Source organism: Chinchilla lanigera, unplaced genomic scaffold (genome assembly GCF_000276665.1).
Source record: "Chinchilla lanigera isolate Chin_1 unplaced genomic scaffold, ChiLan1.0 scaffold00031, whole genome shotgun sequence".
NCBI lineage: Eukaryota > Metazoa > Chordata > Mammalia > Rodentia > Chinchillidae > Chinchilla > Chinchilla lanigera.
This window is the reverse complement of record NW_004955432.1, coordinates 9,341,478-9,359,718: the sequence shown is the minus strand read 5'-3', so window position 1 is coordinate 9,359,718 and position 18,241 is coordinate 9,341,478. Positions and strand designations below refer to the sequence as shown.

At 37.9% G+C, this 18,241-nt stretch overlaps 2 protein-coding genes and 1 long non-coding RNA gene across 6 annotated transcripts in view; 1 reads left to right on the top strand and 2 right to left on the bottom strand.

The window, feature by feature from the left end:
- Positions 1–990: 990 nt before the first annotated feature.
- Positions 991–18,241, bottom strand: part of Ankib1 (ankyrin repeat and IBR domain containing 1) — a 138,411-nt gene continuing 121,160 nt past the window's right edge. The window contains exons 12-20 of one of the 4 annotated variants that reach the window (XM_013515948.1): positions 16,388–16,522; positions 15,504–15,590; positions 15,348–15,414; positions 13,116–13,261; positions 10,305–10,483; positions 9,375–9,426; positions 5,695–5,806; positions 4,513–4,649; positions 991–4,171 (exon numbers count right to left, since the gene is read on the bottom strand). In XM_013515948.1, the coding sequence (XP_013371402.1) occupies positions 3,434–4,171; positions 4,513–4,649; positions 5,695–5,806; positions 9,375–9,426; positions 10,305–10,483; positions 13,116–13,261; positions 15,348–15,414; positions 15,504–15,590; positions 16,388–16,522 (1,653 nt within the window). In that variant the 3' untranslated portion in view covers positions 991–3,433. The remainder of the gene's footprint in view (positions 4,172–4,512; positions 4,650–5,694; positions 5,807–9,374; positions 9,427–10,304; positions 10,484–13,115; positions 13,262–15,347; positions 15,415–15,503; positions 15,591–16,387; positions 16,523–18,241) is intronic. The other 3 variants (XM_005388008.2, XM_005388006.2, XM_005388009.2) reach the window with 3 other exon arrangements.
- LOC102019628 (chromosome unknown open reading frame, human C17orf58) lies at positions 12,125–12,591 on the bottom strand. The gene is given in 4 exon segments (XM_013515911.1): positions 12,125–12,240; positions 12,243–12,385; positions 12,387–12,439; positions 12,442–12,591. Coding segments are annotated over 4 exon segments (432 nt in total). The 5' UTR covers positions 12,562–12,591.
- On the top strand, positions 13,211–16,302 carry LOC102027778. The gene is made up of 3 exons (XR_261517.1): positions 13,211–13,298; positions 15,975–16,075; positions 16,192–16,302. It is a non-coding gene; the product is annotated as an uncharacterized LOC102027778 (long non-coding RNA).

Sequence of the window (18,241 nt, the reverse complement as noted above, 5' to 3'; positions counted from 1 at the left end):
TTCCAAGGTTTTACTCCTTTGAGTCACACTGTCTTAAAAACAGACCAAACTTTAAGCCTGGTGTGATGGTGCATGCCTGTAATCCCAGCAGTCAGGAGGCTGAGGTGGCAGGATCACTGTGAGTTTGAGGCCCGCTCAGGCTACAAAGTGAGCTCCAGGCCAGCCTGAACTGCATTTGCATAGTGAGACCCTATCTCAAAAAAAAAAAGAAGACCAAACTTTAGCAAGTCCTATATTATAATTCAAAACAGGTTAAGTTCAGATAGCCAGGACTAGAAATGAATAAACATGAGATCAGTGGCTCCCATAAACAGCATTTAAGGGACAATTCAGCATACTTCCGTTTCAGATCCACCAAATGAAAGCATAAATAAAGCATGACTTTAAGGGATTGTTATAGGCAGACCCCAGCTGGTGGCCTGGAATATACCTTATGTTCACTGAAACCCAGACACCAAGGGTTGTTTTGGTAACTCATAAGGGAAGGAACAACAAAGTGGTGGAGAAGGCAGGGCTTTTTATTCACATAGCATGAGTGTTTTTTTCCTAAGCAGTTTCATAAAATGTAGCTGAAGGTTCTCTATTTTCTGTGTGCTTCCAGTAGAGATTTCAAAGAAAAAACTGTAACATAGCTACAGTGATAAAAATAAAATGAGCATTCAAATAAAGTTTTTTTTTTTTTTTTTGGTTTTTCTCCGGTACCGGGAACCGAACTCACGACCTTGTGCTTGCCAGGCAGGCGCTTTTGCCGCTGAGCTAAATCCCCAGCCCTCAAATAAAGTTTTAATGCACTGTCATGCAGTGTTGCCAGATTTATTTTTGGAGGTAAAAAATGCTTAGTCAGTGGGCTACTGTAAAAAATACTAGGCACTGATCAATTATACATTAGAACCAAAATCCTAACACACTGGAGGGAATTTAATCTGGAGAAAATTTAGCTTCCTGACTTCCTCAAAACAAAGTCTATAATGTAATGAGACAAAATGGAAGTAGTTTAAGTAATAAATGTTTAATCAAAGAACTTTACATATTATTAACAGCATTCATTTGGCCAAACATCTACACGTTCGTAGAATCCTACTGTATATAAAGTGGGAATGTATCAAGTATAGACTATGAAAGTGCAAATAACAAGTCAAGGTTCGAGTAACTTTTTTTTTTTAACATTATAAAATTAACTTGTTTACAAAATAGGCTTTGCCAAACTTTATTACTGAATTGTAAAGTCAACGACCGTGTTGTTTTTAAAATATGTACCAAGGAAATACAAACTGGATAATGATCAGTTTTCATGCTCAGGAGAGACCGCACAGAAACAAAGGGAACTGCACAAGGTGCAAGGAAACCAGAACCTGCCGCCAATGCTATCGTCACACAGAGCGCTCCTTTTCAGCTAGCTGCACCGTGCAGCATGCCTCAGTGCGATGCAAAGTCTTCCCACTGAAAAATTACACGGTGGTCTAAAAATGAATGGTGTTAACATCTGTAGTCCAAAATAAATTTGTAAAAAATCCTTTACTGGACTATTTCAGTTTAATATACAGTAATACACTGTAGATAAAGTTAACATTTCCCCCACTAACTTTAATAGGGACTGATATCAATGTATCTGGTAATTAGAGAAATAAAAACTAATGTGGACTTTTAATATCCATGGCATAGGAGCAATTCCCACACAATTTATCTTAGGAGAACTAATCTGGGGGAATATTAAATACTCTAATGTCCTGGCCATATTAATTCGAAGTACAAGAAACATTTCAAAAACTGGGTTTGGAAAAAAAATAATCAAAAACCGTAATCACAGATCACATGGATATCAATACTAATATAACCTTTTACCTGGCCTAGGACCTGCTTGTATAAACTCAGGACAGAAATTTTGGTTTCTGTAGATTTCTGGTAACAATCCGGCAAAACATTAAATGGAGTGTTGCGCATATCTATTTTGTTTATGTTATCTAATTTTCATAATATGTAAGTAAACAACCATTTCAACAGTTTACTCTAGTTTTAATTACACACTGTACCATTGTATCTTAATTACAGCTAAGACCAGTATTTTCTTCACAATAAGACACTGATAACTAGGAAGTTGACTTTTTTCAATACTAAACACTAATCACACAGCAAATGAGTATTGTGCAAGAGAACAAACATATGTCAGCATTTGCTATATAGGCAAACAAACTGAACATTTAGTTGTTATATTTACTGTAAAGGCAAGGCCATGGGTGGTTTTATGGAGGTCTCTGCAATTCATAGCATAGTCACTTCAGAGGAGACATTGAGATTTGAATTACTGACTTATTAACTGGCAACTATCCATTTAGGTTAGGCAAAGGCACAGGAACATGTTGCGCAGGATGTTTTTATTGAAGTTTTTAATTGTGAGATTTACTATAACTGAAGAAAACTCCACTTTTTTTCTATTTTATAAAACACCATTAAAAGTAATTGCACCCATTAGTAATTAGAATGCACTGTAAAACTGTGAAAACAAAGAACTATGATTGCACTTCCAATAAAGTGTCTCTTAAAATACAGCACCGCTGTTGCTAATCAACTGTATTTTAATATTAAAATAAACTGTTTTTTAACAGCAGCATTAGGTTTAGTTAACTTAAGCTACAGGCTACATTTATTTAAATGCAGTCTCCATGGCAACAAAGGCCTATTCAATTCTGGAATATCACCGCTACCGTGTGGCACCTTTGACTCCCGAGAACACGCTGACACTGCCCTGGGGCACACTAGGACGCTGCACACCTACATGCCTTGTTGGTCAGCGCACAAGTTAGAATTTGGCACGATAGACTGTAATTTGACATGAGAAAAAAACTTTGATTAAACATGTGGAAATTAAAATTAATTACACTGTGGTGGAAGCAGCACTGAAGAGAAGCCCTGGACACCTCGATTCACATTGCTCAGACAGAAAGGGAGGAGGAAGGTCACGGTGGACAGCACAGAGCGACTGAGGACACAGGCGTTCGCACACCTGCCCAGACAAACTTCCAGAATGAAGACAGCTACTCGTTTCTTTCTTTCTTTTTTTGGAAAGCCACCCAAAGATCAGGGAATAAGCCTTTGATTTACATGTTCAAACTAAATACTGCCAACTCTAGGCTAAACAGAGTGCTGCATTTTCTTAGAATGTAGAATACAACCTACTTACTCCGTTTGTGTTTCTCTTGCTTTCCTGCTCTTCTTTTTGTCAGCAGACAGGGGAAAACTACCCAATTAAATACAAAGGAAATTCCCCGTAAGGTTGAAAAATGAAGCTACCATTCAAGGGAACTCCTTTGTATTCAATCCTAACATCAGTGGTTATGATCAAGTTGGAATTAACTGGATCAAAGTCTCTATAAAGCTTACTCCAGCTTTCACACCGTCCGGAACTGCAAAGCACTTGGAGCCAGACGGACGTGGGTCACACTAAATGTACTTGGTCAAGCCAGTCACCAGAGGCTTCAGGGGCCTGACTTGAAATAGCGGCACCATTCTCTTTGTTGGCTGTTTCACTACCGCTGTCACCAGCTTGAGATGACGTCTCCCCCGCCAGAATATTTTCTTCCAATACACTCTCTTCTTTCTGTGCTCCTCTGCCTTCACTGACACCAGCATCTTCAAATACTGAATCTTCTGGCAGCTCAAGCTCCACGTCCCTTATCCCTTCTGAACCATCTTTGACACAGGGGAGGTGAGAATCCACACTCACTTCTGTAGTTGCTGGGGGAATCAGGGCAATGCTCTGAGGATTCATATCATGAAACCAAGCCATGATATTGCCAAGAAGATTGTCATCGATGCTGGGGTCCTGGTCGGTTGAGTCTGGGTCATTAGATGAGGGACAGAAATCACTTCTTGCCTCACTGACAGGATGTGAGCTCAAGGTGTCAGTTGCAAATAGGTCACTTTCTGCTCCTAGTCTCATGAGGCTGTCACCAAGTTCCAAAAGCTCAGAGCTGCTCAATGTGGCTCGAGGGCTATCAGTATTCCTGGGGATGGAGTCCAGCCTGGAAGGCAGAGAAGTGCCTATAGCTCCTAGTGACGCTTCATGACTGAGGAAGTCTCTCGTTTCTTCACCAACAGCCAGCCCAGACTCTTGCAGTGACAACTGTATTGCAAGAAGTATATTGGGATCGTCTTCATCTAAGGAACTTAGAGCCTAAGACAACAGAAAGTGAAACCACTTCAGAATGTATCACAGCGAGAAGTAATTTAACCCAATCCGATTTACTACTTTTCCTTTAACAGATACTAGTGGTACTTATACAAATGAATAGATGTATTCAAATCTTACTATAATTTTCTCCTGGCCCATAGGAAGTGGAAAAAAATACCTAGGATAAATCTGAAATATAGGAATCTCCTCCTGCAGCATATCTTTGAAATAAAGACTTGACAACAGAAGGAAGAAAAAGGCAAGCAATACAAGTAGAAACAGGAAACTATGCTAAACAGAGGAAGAGCAAAAGCATGGGCAACGGGGCTGCTCAGCAAAGCTACCTGAAGGGAGTCCTGGTTTTCAGAGCGGCTGGCAGGGGCATAGTCACGCAGGGAAGAGCTGTGCAGCGCACTCATAGATGCAGAACTTACCACGGATGCGCCAGGCCTGCGGCTGCTGCCACCCTCTGGAACATCTGCTTTAAAGCAATTGGTACCACAGATGATTTAGTGACAAGTAAGACTTGTTCCGTCTGTCTGTCCACCTGTCAGTCTATCATCCATCCATCCATCTATCTATCTGTCTGTCTATCTATCTATCTATCTATCTATCTATCTACAAGGTCTCACTATGTAGCTCAGGCTGGCCTTGAACTCATGGCAACTCTCCTGCCTCAGCCTCCCAAGTACTAGGATTACATGTGTACCATTGGCTCATCTTGTTATTTAAACTGGCAAATTCTCTTTCACTGCTAGTGAATCTGTACCCCTCTGGAATTTCTCAGCCAGATTTGTCTCACTGTAAGCAGTATGTATCTAGTACTCATAGACATGATTGGTTTTACATTTGTGTTTGTATTCTATGGGGTCTGCTTTGGGACTCCAAGTGCTACTATTTGTTTCTCTGTTATTTTTCTTAAGTGATAACAAAAAAAAAGTATTTTCATTTTCAAATTTCTTAAAATTAGAGAATCTGGAAATTACAGTAACATGAAGAGCAAATCTTTAGTCCTAGTGATCCTGACATTATAGTTTGAAGATTTGCAATTAATAACGTAACACTTAAAAGTTAAATGATTAACATAAATCTCTTTTAAGGAGTGTCTCTAGAATGGCAAAGGCCAGGAGAAAAATACCCCATGAAGAAAGCCACACTATCAACAGTGATGGTTTCCTGGTGGTCCCGAGGCGCTTCAGTGCTGCCCACACATTATGTGATTTACCGCTCCTAGTGAGGACGCAGCAGGCACTAGGGGCTCTTTCGGATGAGCACACAGCAGATCAGACAGGGTCAGTCACTTAACTGCAGGTACACAGCCAATTCGCAGCCAAGACGGCACGTAAACCTGGGTTTGCCTGACTGCAGCACACACTCTCTTAAGCCCCCTGGTTTTCTGTACCTTGTGACAGTGAAAGCAGCTACACATTAACTGTGTATCGGAATTATAAATGCACAAACACCAGCACCAACCAGTTCTAAGGACTCGGGGAACTGGAGGACGGCCACCCTCGACTGCAGCTCACCTAGAGCGCTGTCACTTGGCTCCTGCTGGTCTGGGGGGTGACTGAGCAGACTGTGCACGTCTCCCCGCCGGCGCGGTCTGTGCCTCCTCCGATACTGAAATTCAGCATACTCCTGCATAAACCAAAGGTTATAAAACACAGGAGAGCATGCAATTTTCTACATGCAGATAAAGCAAAGACACCTTCCCCACCCCCCAGGAGAAGATGCATGATTTTATACACATATTATAAAATCACTTGGCTTAAGGCGGGGGGAAAGCTTCAAAAGCTTCAAATTTTGCCATGCTAAGGAAATGGAAAGGCAAAATGGAAAAGAAAATTTTCAGAGTCATTACAAGTGCCTAGATAAACTGGGAATACTTGAAAGCCCCAATGCTAGATTACCACTGTTACTTCATATGCCTGGTGATTTCAAGGGTCTTGCTATCTAATTTGTAACAGATACCACAATCATTTTATCAACCTAAGTTAGGTTCTCTCTGGAGTTCTAGTCTTAAAAAATGACTGTGATATATGCAACTCAGTCACAGGAGAAGGAAAAAAGAAACAACAACAAAAACCAAAACCCCACGTGTACACACACACACACACAGTTAAGTACTTGCCAGGTGGTGAATTTTCTATTCTTTGGAATTACTACATACAGTAAACACAAGTGAAATGACTAGATTAGGACAAAAAAGGTAGCTTTAAAAGAAGATGTTAGTAGGTTTCCTTCCATTATTAACCAATATGTGGTGTTATCTACAACACAGGAAAGGGAAACGTTTTGTATTTTGCATGTGGGAAAAACATAGATTGCGACAAAAGCCCATGAGTCTATTACATTTATGACAACAGTTTTTTTTGAGACAGGGTCTCACTATGCAGTTCAGGCTGGCCTTGAGCTCACTTTGTAGCCCAGGCTGGTCTCGAACTCACAACGATCCTCCTGCCTTAGCCTCCCTGAGATTACAGGCATGCCCCACCACGCCCAGCCTGATTATTCTAGTTACTCTAGTGTATTTAATGTATTTATATGGTGAAAGTACTAGGAGTAAGCAAAGACACAGTTTTTATCACAAAACTTTCACACTGTATAACTCTGGTTAAATTTATTTAAACTCCATCTATCTAAGTATGGCTGGACTCTTCAGTAAGAGTTGGGAGAAATCGTCCCAGGTTGGAAATCAATGAATGAAAGACAGTATTAGGCCCCTGAAGGATTACTTAGGTGCTTAAAATTTCCTGAAGAGTAGGGGCATCTTTTCTCCTTTTCCCAGAGGCCATGATCTTAAACTGGATGATGGGTCACGTTTCACTTCCTGAGCATCATATTTTCTTACACAAATATGCTGTCAAAATTTTACCTCAATTAGTGTAAATTTATTGAGAATTTGCTTACATTGTGCACTTGATACTGGTTACAAAGTTATTCTCGATGACTAACTTTTACGGACAGAATGTGCATATTTCCAATTTAGGGAAAGTAAACAATTAAAAATGCTAAAGAAACCTATTATATTTCTAATTTGAGAAAAAGCTTAAAAGGCATTCTTTCATGATGTAGCAGGTTTAAAAAAATTGTTCTCAGGAAATTGTCTGAAAATTTTCAAGGAATTCTAATATCCCCAAGAAGCATATGAAAATAAGCCACTGAAAAGACTTAAAAGTTCTAGAATATATAGGAACAAAGCTACCAGGAGTTTTCTTTTTTAAAATAAGAATGGGCAGCATTTACTGAGCATCAGTCTTGTGCATGCCTTAGTAAGATGCTTTACTTCTTCCAGAACCTCCATGGGGTACCCCTGCCCGTATTTGAAAGCTGAACAACACAGCCTACGATCTTAGTAAGTTATGGAACTAGGCCTGAATTCAGGCATCTTCAGACTTTGAGACCATCCTTGTCTCGCCCAGGTCCACTATCTATAAAGTGGCAGAAAACAAGTATTTGTGCCTGTCACAGACTTAACGCAATTTAAAGATGGAACTAACTTCACTGGAAAAAAATAAAAATTTAACCTAGGAATCTATTGGAGCTTGGTAACATTTTTTTCCCATAATCTAAAACAAAGAGCTAATTCTCAAAAACATAATTTTGGCAGTTACTTGATAGTCATATACATGCAGAATTTGAAAGTCTCACAATGTGGTAATTTTTTAGATTTTCAGTAAAGTTTACATAAAAGCATGGTAGTATTTCATTTGCCAATGACTTTAAAGAAAAGTAAAAGTGAATTAAATAATTTTTACAAAATTTATTAATTCATAAAATGTAAGTTCAAGTGCCAGTCATATTAGCAAACCAAATATTTCAGGGTCTCTAAAGTTATCATCAGAGGGCTGGGGATTTAGCTCAGCGGCAAAAGCGCCTGCCTGGCAAGCGCAAGGTCGTGAGTTCGGTTCCCGGTACCGGAGAAAAACCAGAAAAACCAAAAAAAAAAAAAAAAAAAAAAGTTATCATCAGAGCCAGAAGGTGCAAGATGGTATAAACAAAACTGTGAATACACTGATAAAGGTTTTATTTTTGCTAAACTGTGGTTTTTTTTTTTTTTTTTTTGATAAATGAAGCTTGTTTATTTTTCCTTTTAGGTAGAAATTTTTCACAATATCCCCAAAGCATACATTTAGGGTCAGGTAAAAAAAGTTCTTAATTTCTTTTATAACAAAAATTTCATTGATATATTAAATTATTTTGCAAGTATGTGAATTTAAAATTTTCACATTTCTAAACACAGACCAATACAAAGGCCAAAAGGTAACTGCAAGTTGAAAAAATAAAGTATTTGATTTAAATAAGCCTCAGTCACTTTCTGGACAATAATAGCTTTCACTGTCTTTCAATTTCAGAAAACAAATGGGCTATAAATGATACATGAAGGTTTCATCATTTGTTCTGCTACCTTCCAAAGAATCAAACTGAAGGACCACCATAACATTAGCATAAAATGGTATACTATTCAATAAAGAGCAAAGGACAGAGAAGTACAGAGAACTGCTATGGTAAATCATTTAAAATCATATATAACAGTGACATTGGCAATTTAAATCTCAGAAGACAGCTGCATGATTACGATTTCGCTGCCATATTTTTATTTGCCTCAACTTCTGCTTGCAGTGATAAATGTTTCAGATATTCTATATTTTAAAATAGCATATCACAACGATGAACAAAAAACAAGAGTGTGAAAGTTTGAAAGGAAACAAAAAAAGCAACTGAGCAAAGCATTTTTTTCCTGCATAAACCTTATTACTGTGAAATTTTCCACCTTAGCCACTGATTATAAATTCTCTTGATTGTTGCAATAATTTCAAATAGGTTTCTCAATAGATTAAGAGACTGAAATTAAACTAGAAACATATTTTTAATAAATAAATCTTATATTGCTCTTAACAAAGTAAAAGGTATCTTCCAAAATTCCACACTATAAATTGTTCTAAGTTCTGTTTAGTAATTCAGAATAACAAAAGTGGGATGCATGCATTAATATTCCAATACCATAAATAGCTAAATTCAGGCTCTGCTGAGGCATAATTTTTACAAAAGGAGGAGAAAACGTCGCTGCTACTCTCAGCAGGGTGTTATAATGTTGGGGGTGCAAATGCACGCAGGGTTGCACTAAGGAGAAAATATAAAACACACACACATATATACAGAAGCCAAACCAGACCAAACAACAAAAACCCCACCAGACAATTACCTCAGGTGATGCAAATCCTAAATATTCCCAATCCCATGTTCCACCAGCAAAGCTACAAAGAAATGAGACATATCATATGATTTATAATTAGAACTATGAAGAACACCCAATCAGACCCTTGCCCTTTCAGTAATACTTTTAATTCTATTTAGAACTTAATTATCAAAGCAGACTGACTATTACAATATAACTGAAAACATACTTTCACTATTTCTCTCAAATTCTGAGTTGTTTTATGTTGGTGCAAAATGATGGAAAAAATAAAAGTCACCACATCACAGCAAAGTATTTTATGACTGCTTCTATCTTTGTTTAATAAGCATATAAAATTACTTATGAATACTTAGGTAAAAATAAGGTCAAAGAAATTTCTAATGCTCATAATCATTATGAATATGAAAATATGCTTCAATTTGTAATGGCAAGAGTAGTATATCTTAAACAAGACAACCAAAATAACTGCTCTTTCAGGAATGTTATCTTGATGGCTTAAATAACTTTCCTAACAGCACACTTCTCATTTCTTTACAATTTCTTAACACAAAAGTAAAAACACCACCATAAGCAGCTGGCAAAGTTTCGAAACTCCCTATCATGTCAATGACAATCATCAGGTGACTGTACCTAGTACCCATTTGAAATGGTGCATTAGAATGACTCCGAACTATGCATTCAATTGAAATGTGCAATTAACCTAGCCTAATGTGGTCTGAGGAACTATACACCAATAAACAAAAAAGAAACACCAAGAAAAACAGAAATACTAATGAGGACAAATGTCATTGAAAAGAAGTTAACATACTTTTATCAGCTATCCATGTTTCAGGTTTAAGTAACTTCTAGGAATGTGAGGCTGAGTAGGATAAAAAATAAAACTGTTGGGATTTGTCCTCAAGGCAGGCTAGTCTCTACAGCATACAGCTCTTTTACCTGCGCCTTGGAGCTTCGGGTGAGTCTGCGGGAGCAACTCCGCGAGCCACAGATGCCAGGAATTCTTGCCTCTTCTGTTGCACAAGGCACGCTGCCTTGATGATCTTGTGGCGAGGTGTGCGAAGGTAAGGCCTATTGACTTTTTGGGCAAGGTCTTCAGTGACCATTTCTAGGTCTGTCTATGGTAAGAAAAAAATAAAAAGATGAGTAGGTTAACAAATAACAAATCCAGTCTATCTGGCTTCTCAGTTAAGTTTAACTCTTCATGTCAGAAATTAATTGAAATTTTAAAATGATTTATTTCACGTATTTTTATTTTTGTACATTTTTCCAGGTTAGGAAAGAGAAACCATCATATATAAAATTATCTTAAAGTCAGGAAAATAGCACTCACTTGATAGGTATTAATAGTAACGCAGTTAGTACAGATTATAAAGATGTTGAATACAGCAGCTGTTACAAGGAATCTGTAATTTTTTTGGGGGGGTACCAGAAATTGAACTCGGAACCTCACACCTGCCAGGCAGGCACTGTGCCACTGAGCTAAATCCCTGGCCCTGAAATTTATAATTCATCTAGGTGAAAAAATAATTTCAACACACTGTACAAAATACATGATCCCATGGTGCACATTACACTTACATGCTTAAGGAACCTGAGGCAAAGCAAGACAACTGTGATTTGGGGTTAGGTCTGGAAGGCCTTACACAGAAAATGAGTTTTGAGGATTGAATGAAATATAGAGTATATGTTAGCAGAGCGCAGATCAAAAGGATGACATGAAAATTATAAGGGGGGAAGTTTGCTGACTTCAAAGAAAAGAATTTACAGTGAAGTTCATTGGCTGTGGTCATGTCACTTGGCTTGGGAGTTTTTGTTTCTTTAATACTATAACTTACAAAATAAACTGGTAAGCAGTAACTTTCTGATGTAGTATGTAATAAGGCTGTTTCATCTTTGAAGATAAAATTCTTATTACATAGTCAGAAACAGACCAGCTTTCAACTTCAATTAGCTTAAAGCAAAGAAATACTTTAAGACATGTTAGCACAGCTCTGAATTCACCCAAACCCATAGCAACATACTTGAACATAAAGAAAATTTCAGTTTGTTACCAGTAGCTTCTTTTTTTCTGATTTCAAGGCAAGATCTACTGTTATGAACACAATCATGTTACTTGGTCTTGATAGATAAGTGACATTAGATACACCCAGAATATGTTTAGCATTGAAATAAGCATCCAGCCAACATAAAACACAAGTTCCTAGAAGTAGGAAGCCATGAAAATATATCTTGCATTTTGGTACATCAGGGACACTTTGCTTTGAATAATATTTTGCTTGGATTAAGCCCTTTAGTGTTCTTTTCATGTAAAATTTTAATCCTTGTCCTGGGCTTTGACTCTAGCATTTGATCTAAATGACATTTCACATGTAAATCTTTTCCTGACTAGTGTGCTTATTATGTATAGAATTTAAAATGTGGTGGTTTGAGTTCCTGGTATAAACTATTCAAAATTGTATATTTAAATTCAAAAAAATGTTTTGGTGAAATTTCTACTGAAGAATATATTAAAATAATGTAAAAGTTTCACATGAAGCAATGACCTGTTAATTGGACAGGTCAAGTATCTGAGCTGCGTGAATCACCAGCGCTGCTGCTCAGTAACTTCGCCTCTCACCTCAGGAGCAGGCCATTTAAGCAGCATTGTGTAATAAGAAGTGACGCCTTCGAGATTAGAGCTGGAACTATACCCGCTGTTCATAAAGTAGCTGTGGGGCAGTTTTAGAGGAAGACCCCATTACATGAAGATAAATCCTTCAGGTATTATTGCTGAATTCCAAGTCTCTTGTGACCCCCAAGGGCCAGGATGAAGAGCTGCAAATGCACTGGGTGTGAACTGCACCTTGAACTTGCCGTGTCCTGTTAAACCTTTGACATGGCTGCTGCTGCTCCTGACCAGTCCATCTCCTGGACGCAGGTGCCCTCTCAGGACCTGGAGCAGAGCTGTGGGGAGCTGGCGTCTCTTGTGGTTGATGCGGCCCATCATAAAGGACCTGCTGCACATGGCTGCAGGCTTATTCTGGACATGGCTTATTACAACTGGAGGAATCTAGGGCTAATAGATGGGCTCTCGAAGAAAGAACCCCTCCAGAGTGGCGTAGAGGCAGCTCATCCTGTACAGCCTGGTGCGGTCCACCAGCAGGGTCACCAGCCTGATCCAAGCCAAGCATGTCCACATCAAGCAGAATTCCATGCATGGCTGCTTTTCTCTCTGCCACTGGGGCTGTGGGGTAGGATCCCACGATTAAGCAGAGCAGCCAGAAGACTTCACCTGTCATTTTTGTAGCCCTGGTTTGTGTCTACTCCACCCAGCCCTGCTCCGCACTCCTACCCCGTTCATGCTGAGGGCAGCCTTAGGGGAAGTGGGCAACACAGCTGAACAAAACCCAGGCAGGGACATCGTCCTCCTCAGGGATCAAGTGTGGCCCCTGGCGATGTCTTAGGATCATATATGCAGTACTGACAATTCAGAACCAGAGGCAATAAAAGCCCTCAGTGAAATATTTTTTCTCCTTGCCCCTCTTCTTCTCCTTGGCCTCCTCCTCCCCTTCCCTCCCCTTCCTCCCCTTCCTCCCCTTCTTCCTTCACCAGAGACTTAAAAAAAAAAAAAGCCCATTGGGAAAAAAAACAAAACAAAACTAGTCACACCCCAATTAGTCAAAATTTAAGAGGTTGAAAAATGGAGAAAGTCTGTTTTCCCAATAATAACTGCTACCATTTTAAATATAATGTAAAAAGGCATCTTACTTGCATAAGTTCAAAAATTTCTTTCTTTGTGCTTTTAGGTTCTAAGAAAAATCCATATGGATAAGAACACTTGAGAATGCGTCGAGTTTTTAAGAGCACATGAACTGCGTCTTCGATGAAGGTGGTATCTGGACAGCCTCCTTCAGCTACAAAGGAAGCAAGGCACAGTGAAATTACTTTTCTGTAAATATTATAAAATTAATTAAACAATTGTTTTCTTTAAAAAAAAAAAACTCTTTAAAGGAACTAAAGAACTATTTGAAGTAGGTGTATAATATTTTTTTAAACTTGGTTAAAACCCTATATAAAACACTCAGGTGTGACACGCTTGGATTTATGAGGAAAGCACAGGTCCCTAGAGGGACAGCATACAATCCTCCTGGACTCTGTCTCACCCTCCTGCTACACAAGCACAGCTGTAGGTCAACCCAAAGGTTTCATACTGTACTAAACTTTTCAGATTATCCTTCTAGGAATTCAGTTGCTTAAGCATTAGAAACAATGACTTTCTTTGTTAAGTAGCTTAATTACACCTCTCTTATATAAGGTCTCGATAGTAACGCTGTATATGTAGGCTACATAATTATCTATATTTCAATATTATTAATTTCTCTATATACAATCTATATAATTATGCTTCTACAAAACAAAGCAAAGCAAAAGAAAAACACCAAGGGAAAAGATACCACATCCTGAGGAACAAATGGACAACTAATGCTAGTACATAAAAAACTTGAGGAAGAAAAAAAAATGAGGAAATCTAGGAGGAGGACTGCCAGGGAAAAAGAAATTTCATTAATAAAGCAAACAATATTACAAAAGTCTAGCTTTTTCTTTAGCTGTAAATAAATAGAAATTAAATTGGAGAATCTAATAAGTACTGCTGAAAATCGTATTATTCTGCATGCCTTTTTGTCTGCTAATAGCATAGGCTGTGTTAAGAGCACAAGACTAGTGTCAGGTAGAAAATGCATGTATATATACACAAACTGATATACAGACCACCCTGAAATTTCTAAGTACACTCAGTCTCTAGGGTAGGTATCTGATCTGGATGTAAAAACAAACCAAATGACCCATGCTTCTTCCTTGCCCATTATATGTGTGAGAAGTGTGTGAAGTTCTTCCTCCTTTCCAATTTGTATATCTTTTAATTCTTTTTTATATTCTATTACTATGCTGCCTGGAACCTCCAGAATATTGAATGAATGCAGTAATTTCATCAGCAAATACCTACATCTACTGCATGTGAAGTGCAGTTCTAAACACTAGGGACACATTAGTGATAAAATAGGTACCCAGCCCTGTTAAAGAATTATACATACTCTTGAGAAAATTTTCTTTTCAATTTTACTGTGGAAGTTGGTATTGGTATCATTAAGTGTCTATAAACTAATAAATAATGAAACTAAACTGCTATTGACACTCTTAACCCCATTCTAACTTAACTGATGGTTACTGTCTTATTAGAATTCTTCTCACAAAAGGGTGTTTAATCTCATTATTTTATGAATGGGGACAAATGTAATTACTCAAGATTTTTAGGCTTGAAATACAGCTTTCAAGTATTAGCTACGATTATTTTAAAACTGTGACTTATAAAAAAAACCACACCTGTACCCCGTGTGGTCACTCTGGGGTATTCATATTCCACAAATGCAGTCACTCAATCCATATTCAGCAATGTTCTTTTATAAATTCCAACTGAGGACTCACAAGTTAGCCACTCTCACGGCTTTGCTTTTTTACCTTGATTTCGTTATTTACTAGTAAAATGATTTCTCCCCAATCTATCCTTGATTTCTACTTCAGTAGGTACCCCGCTAAATTCTCTCAAGGACCTAGGTATTTGATTGTGTAAAAACTGGGTAGCACACGCATCTTTTTCCCTTTGAGGAGGCCAGGGCCACCCCTCAGGATCCATCCACCCACTTTCCCAGCACTGCAGAGATTGGCCACGGCACAGGGTAAGCAGTATCACAACGTGTTTTTCCTCTTTGTCTGCTAACAGCACAGGCTGTATGTAGAGTAGAAGACTAGGTGTCAGGTGGAAAACGCAAAGATGGAGATCTGTTCTACGCTGTGCTCAGGACTTTCAGAGAACTCAGAACAGTACCAGAAGGAGCTAATGGCTACAGTACAACCTTTAGGGGCTTAATCTCCTACCCGTGAGCTGACTGAGCAAGGAAGGATATTTTACACTGATTATCACACATACCACTGAGAACTTACTTTCTTTGAGAGCTCTACTCAATTGTTCCATCTTTTCTTTGGCTGTTTTAAGAAGGCGGTGTTCTAACTAAAGGAACAGAAATAAATAATTTAAACCATCTTCTTTATTTATCACAATAGTGCAGTTCAACTCATCTGAAAAGATTTGGGACATACCTGATAACTATGCTCATGGTTTTTAAATCTTGTGTAATAGTGCATAAATCTGTCAAGTTCCTGAAATCGTTTGTGTTTTTTCTCAGCCTAGGAAACAAAAGTTCATAAATGACTTTATTAAAATTGATGTTTTTGGGCTCATTTAAAATTTTTATTAGTAACAGGTAGTAATGCAGACAGATTTGTTGATTATTTCGAGAAAATAATAACCAATTTTGAAGTCTCCCAGAACAAAGTCTTACATTTGTATTGTCTGTGCTAAGTCTGAACCCACAACCCCATCTTCAATGTTTTATTATATGGCTTGCTGCTATGGACTGATCTGTTTCCCCATAGGATTCACCTACTGAAGCCCTAACTCTTATGAAGAGGTGATAAAGGTTACACAGGATCATTCGGGTGGGGCCTTATTCTGACAGGGCTGGTGCCCTTGTAAGGGGAAGGAACACTAAAGCTCTGTCTCTTTCCTAGGCAATGTGAGGACACAGGTAAAATGGTGGTTTGCTGTCTGATGAGCACTGAGAGCTAGTTGGCTGGAACCTTGATCCTGGGCTTCACAGCTTCTCCAAACTGTAAGAAATAAATTTCTGTTGCTTTCCACTCTGTGGTAGCTGTGCAGACTAAGATAATTACTGCATGCTATAATATAATGCTGCACAGTTAATAATATGTTAAAATTGTTTTTAAGCTTTTACAGAAGCAGACTGGGACTGGGATTTTCCTATCTTCACCAAAACGGAAAAGGGAAGACTTGGAAGAATGCAAGGGTATTCTACATTCCCCTTAGTACCCCATTAAGATGAAGGTAGGAACGGAAGTGCAAAATACTTCTAATGTTATTAAGTGGTTTAGACAAAGGTCTCGGACTAATCAGTTATCTTTACCTCCACAGTCATTTCCTTGGATTGCTCCTCCACATGCTGAATGACTTCATAGCGAGTACATCTGTAATAACCTCCAGTGGAAGAACTATGTTTTTTCCATTCTTCAAGACAAATCCAGCAAAAATCATACTTGCACTTCAAAAGAAAACACATGTAAACATCTCCCTATGTGAACACGCTAATGAAGTCTGCTTTTTAGTCACCAACACGTAATCACTGAACCATCCTGCCTGTGTGACCCGAAACAAATCTTAAAGACACGCCCTTCTTCTCATGCTTCACTTTATCTACATTATGGCAAGATGTGGGGGCAGTGTAAAATGATTTTTTCAAAGGATAAATTTAAATGAAAATCATAATATTATTAAGTAATCACAAAGAATCATTGAAAATATCAACAAAGAAGGCTAGGCTAGGGATGTAACTCAGTGTTACATGTGAGATATTCTGGGTTCAAGTCCCAATACTGGGGGAAAAATAATAATATAGATTTAAAAAAATAATAAAAACAGGTACTGAATGAATGTTTCCTTTTTCAAGTATGTGGTAATCTTTCATTGATTGGTCTATAGTTCCATCAGGCTATTTGAAAAACTCTTGGCAACTTTGAAAAATTTGTTTTAAAATTGGAGTAAATTTAAAAGGTCACTAAATAAAATAACTGACATAAAATGTTTTTCATTTTAAAGAAAACTTCACTTACTTGAAAATACATTTTTTTTTCCTTTTGCACTTAGGGATTTTGAGTCAGTTAGAAAGATCTTTACCTCCCAAGTATATATGCTATCTTCTGGTACGTTTACCAGTACTTTTGGTACGAGTTTATTTTTTTTAAGAAATATTTAACTTTTTGAGCCATTAGAAATCTATCTGGATGTAGTATGAAGCATGAACTTTTTTTTCCCATACTGCTGCCCAGACTTATCCTAATAATATTTACTGAATAGTTTACACTTCTCCACTGGTTAAGGATGCTACTGCTACCATATATAAAAACTCCCACACATTGCATCTATTTTCTGGACTTCCTCTCTGCTTTGTTTTCACGACTTGTTTATTCATAGGGTGCCAGCACCATACTGTTTTAGTTGCTGAGTTTTTATGAAATAGCTTACTATCTGACATGGTAGTTTCCTCTTACTGGCACTTTTCGAAGTTTTCCTAGTCACTCCTGCTTTGACTTCCCATATAACTTTTGAATGACATCTACCCTGATGAGAAAACAAAAACTGTTGGTATTTTGGCTGGAATCGTTTTATTTAAGAACTCAGTTGTCTTTCCATTTGATTGTCATCTTGTGTTTCCTAAAGAGGGCTTTTACATTTTTTCAACGTAAGTCTGGCATATTTATTTTTAGATAAATGAGGTCTTTCAGCATATATTCTATGAGGGTGTGACTGGTACACATTACAATGATCATTTTCTGTACATTAATTCTGTACTCTACTACTTAGTTGAAATTTGTTTTGCAGATTTTCTGTTGATTCTTTTGGATTTTCCAGGCATATAATTATGCCATCTGCAAAAAGTGATAATTGTAATCTCTCATTTCCTCTTGTCTAAACTGACCAATATCATACACGTAATGCTAATGCTATTGGTGATGGAGAGCGTCCTTAGGTTGTTCTGAAGTAAATACACTAAATACACTAACTTTTAGACTAAACTAACTTTTTTGGTATGCAGAATCGAACTCAGGACCTTGCACTTGCCAAGCTGGCGCTTGCGCCACTGAGCCATATCCCCAGCCCCAGAACTAATTTATTTTTATCGAACTTTTGGAAGAATCTATTCTCTCTCTACTTGAATTTTATAAAGAAAGATTGTTCTTTTTTGTTAAATGTCTTTCAACAT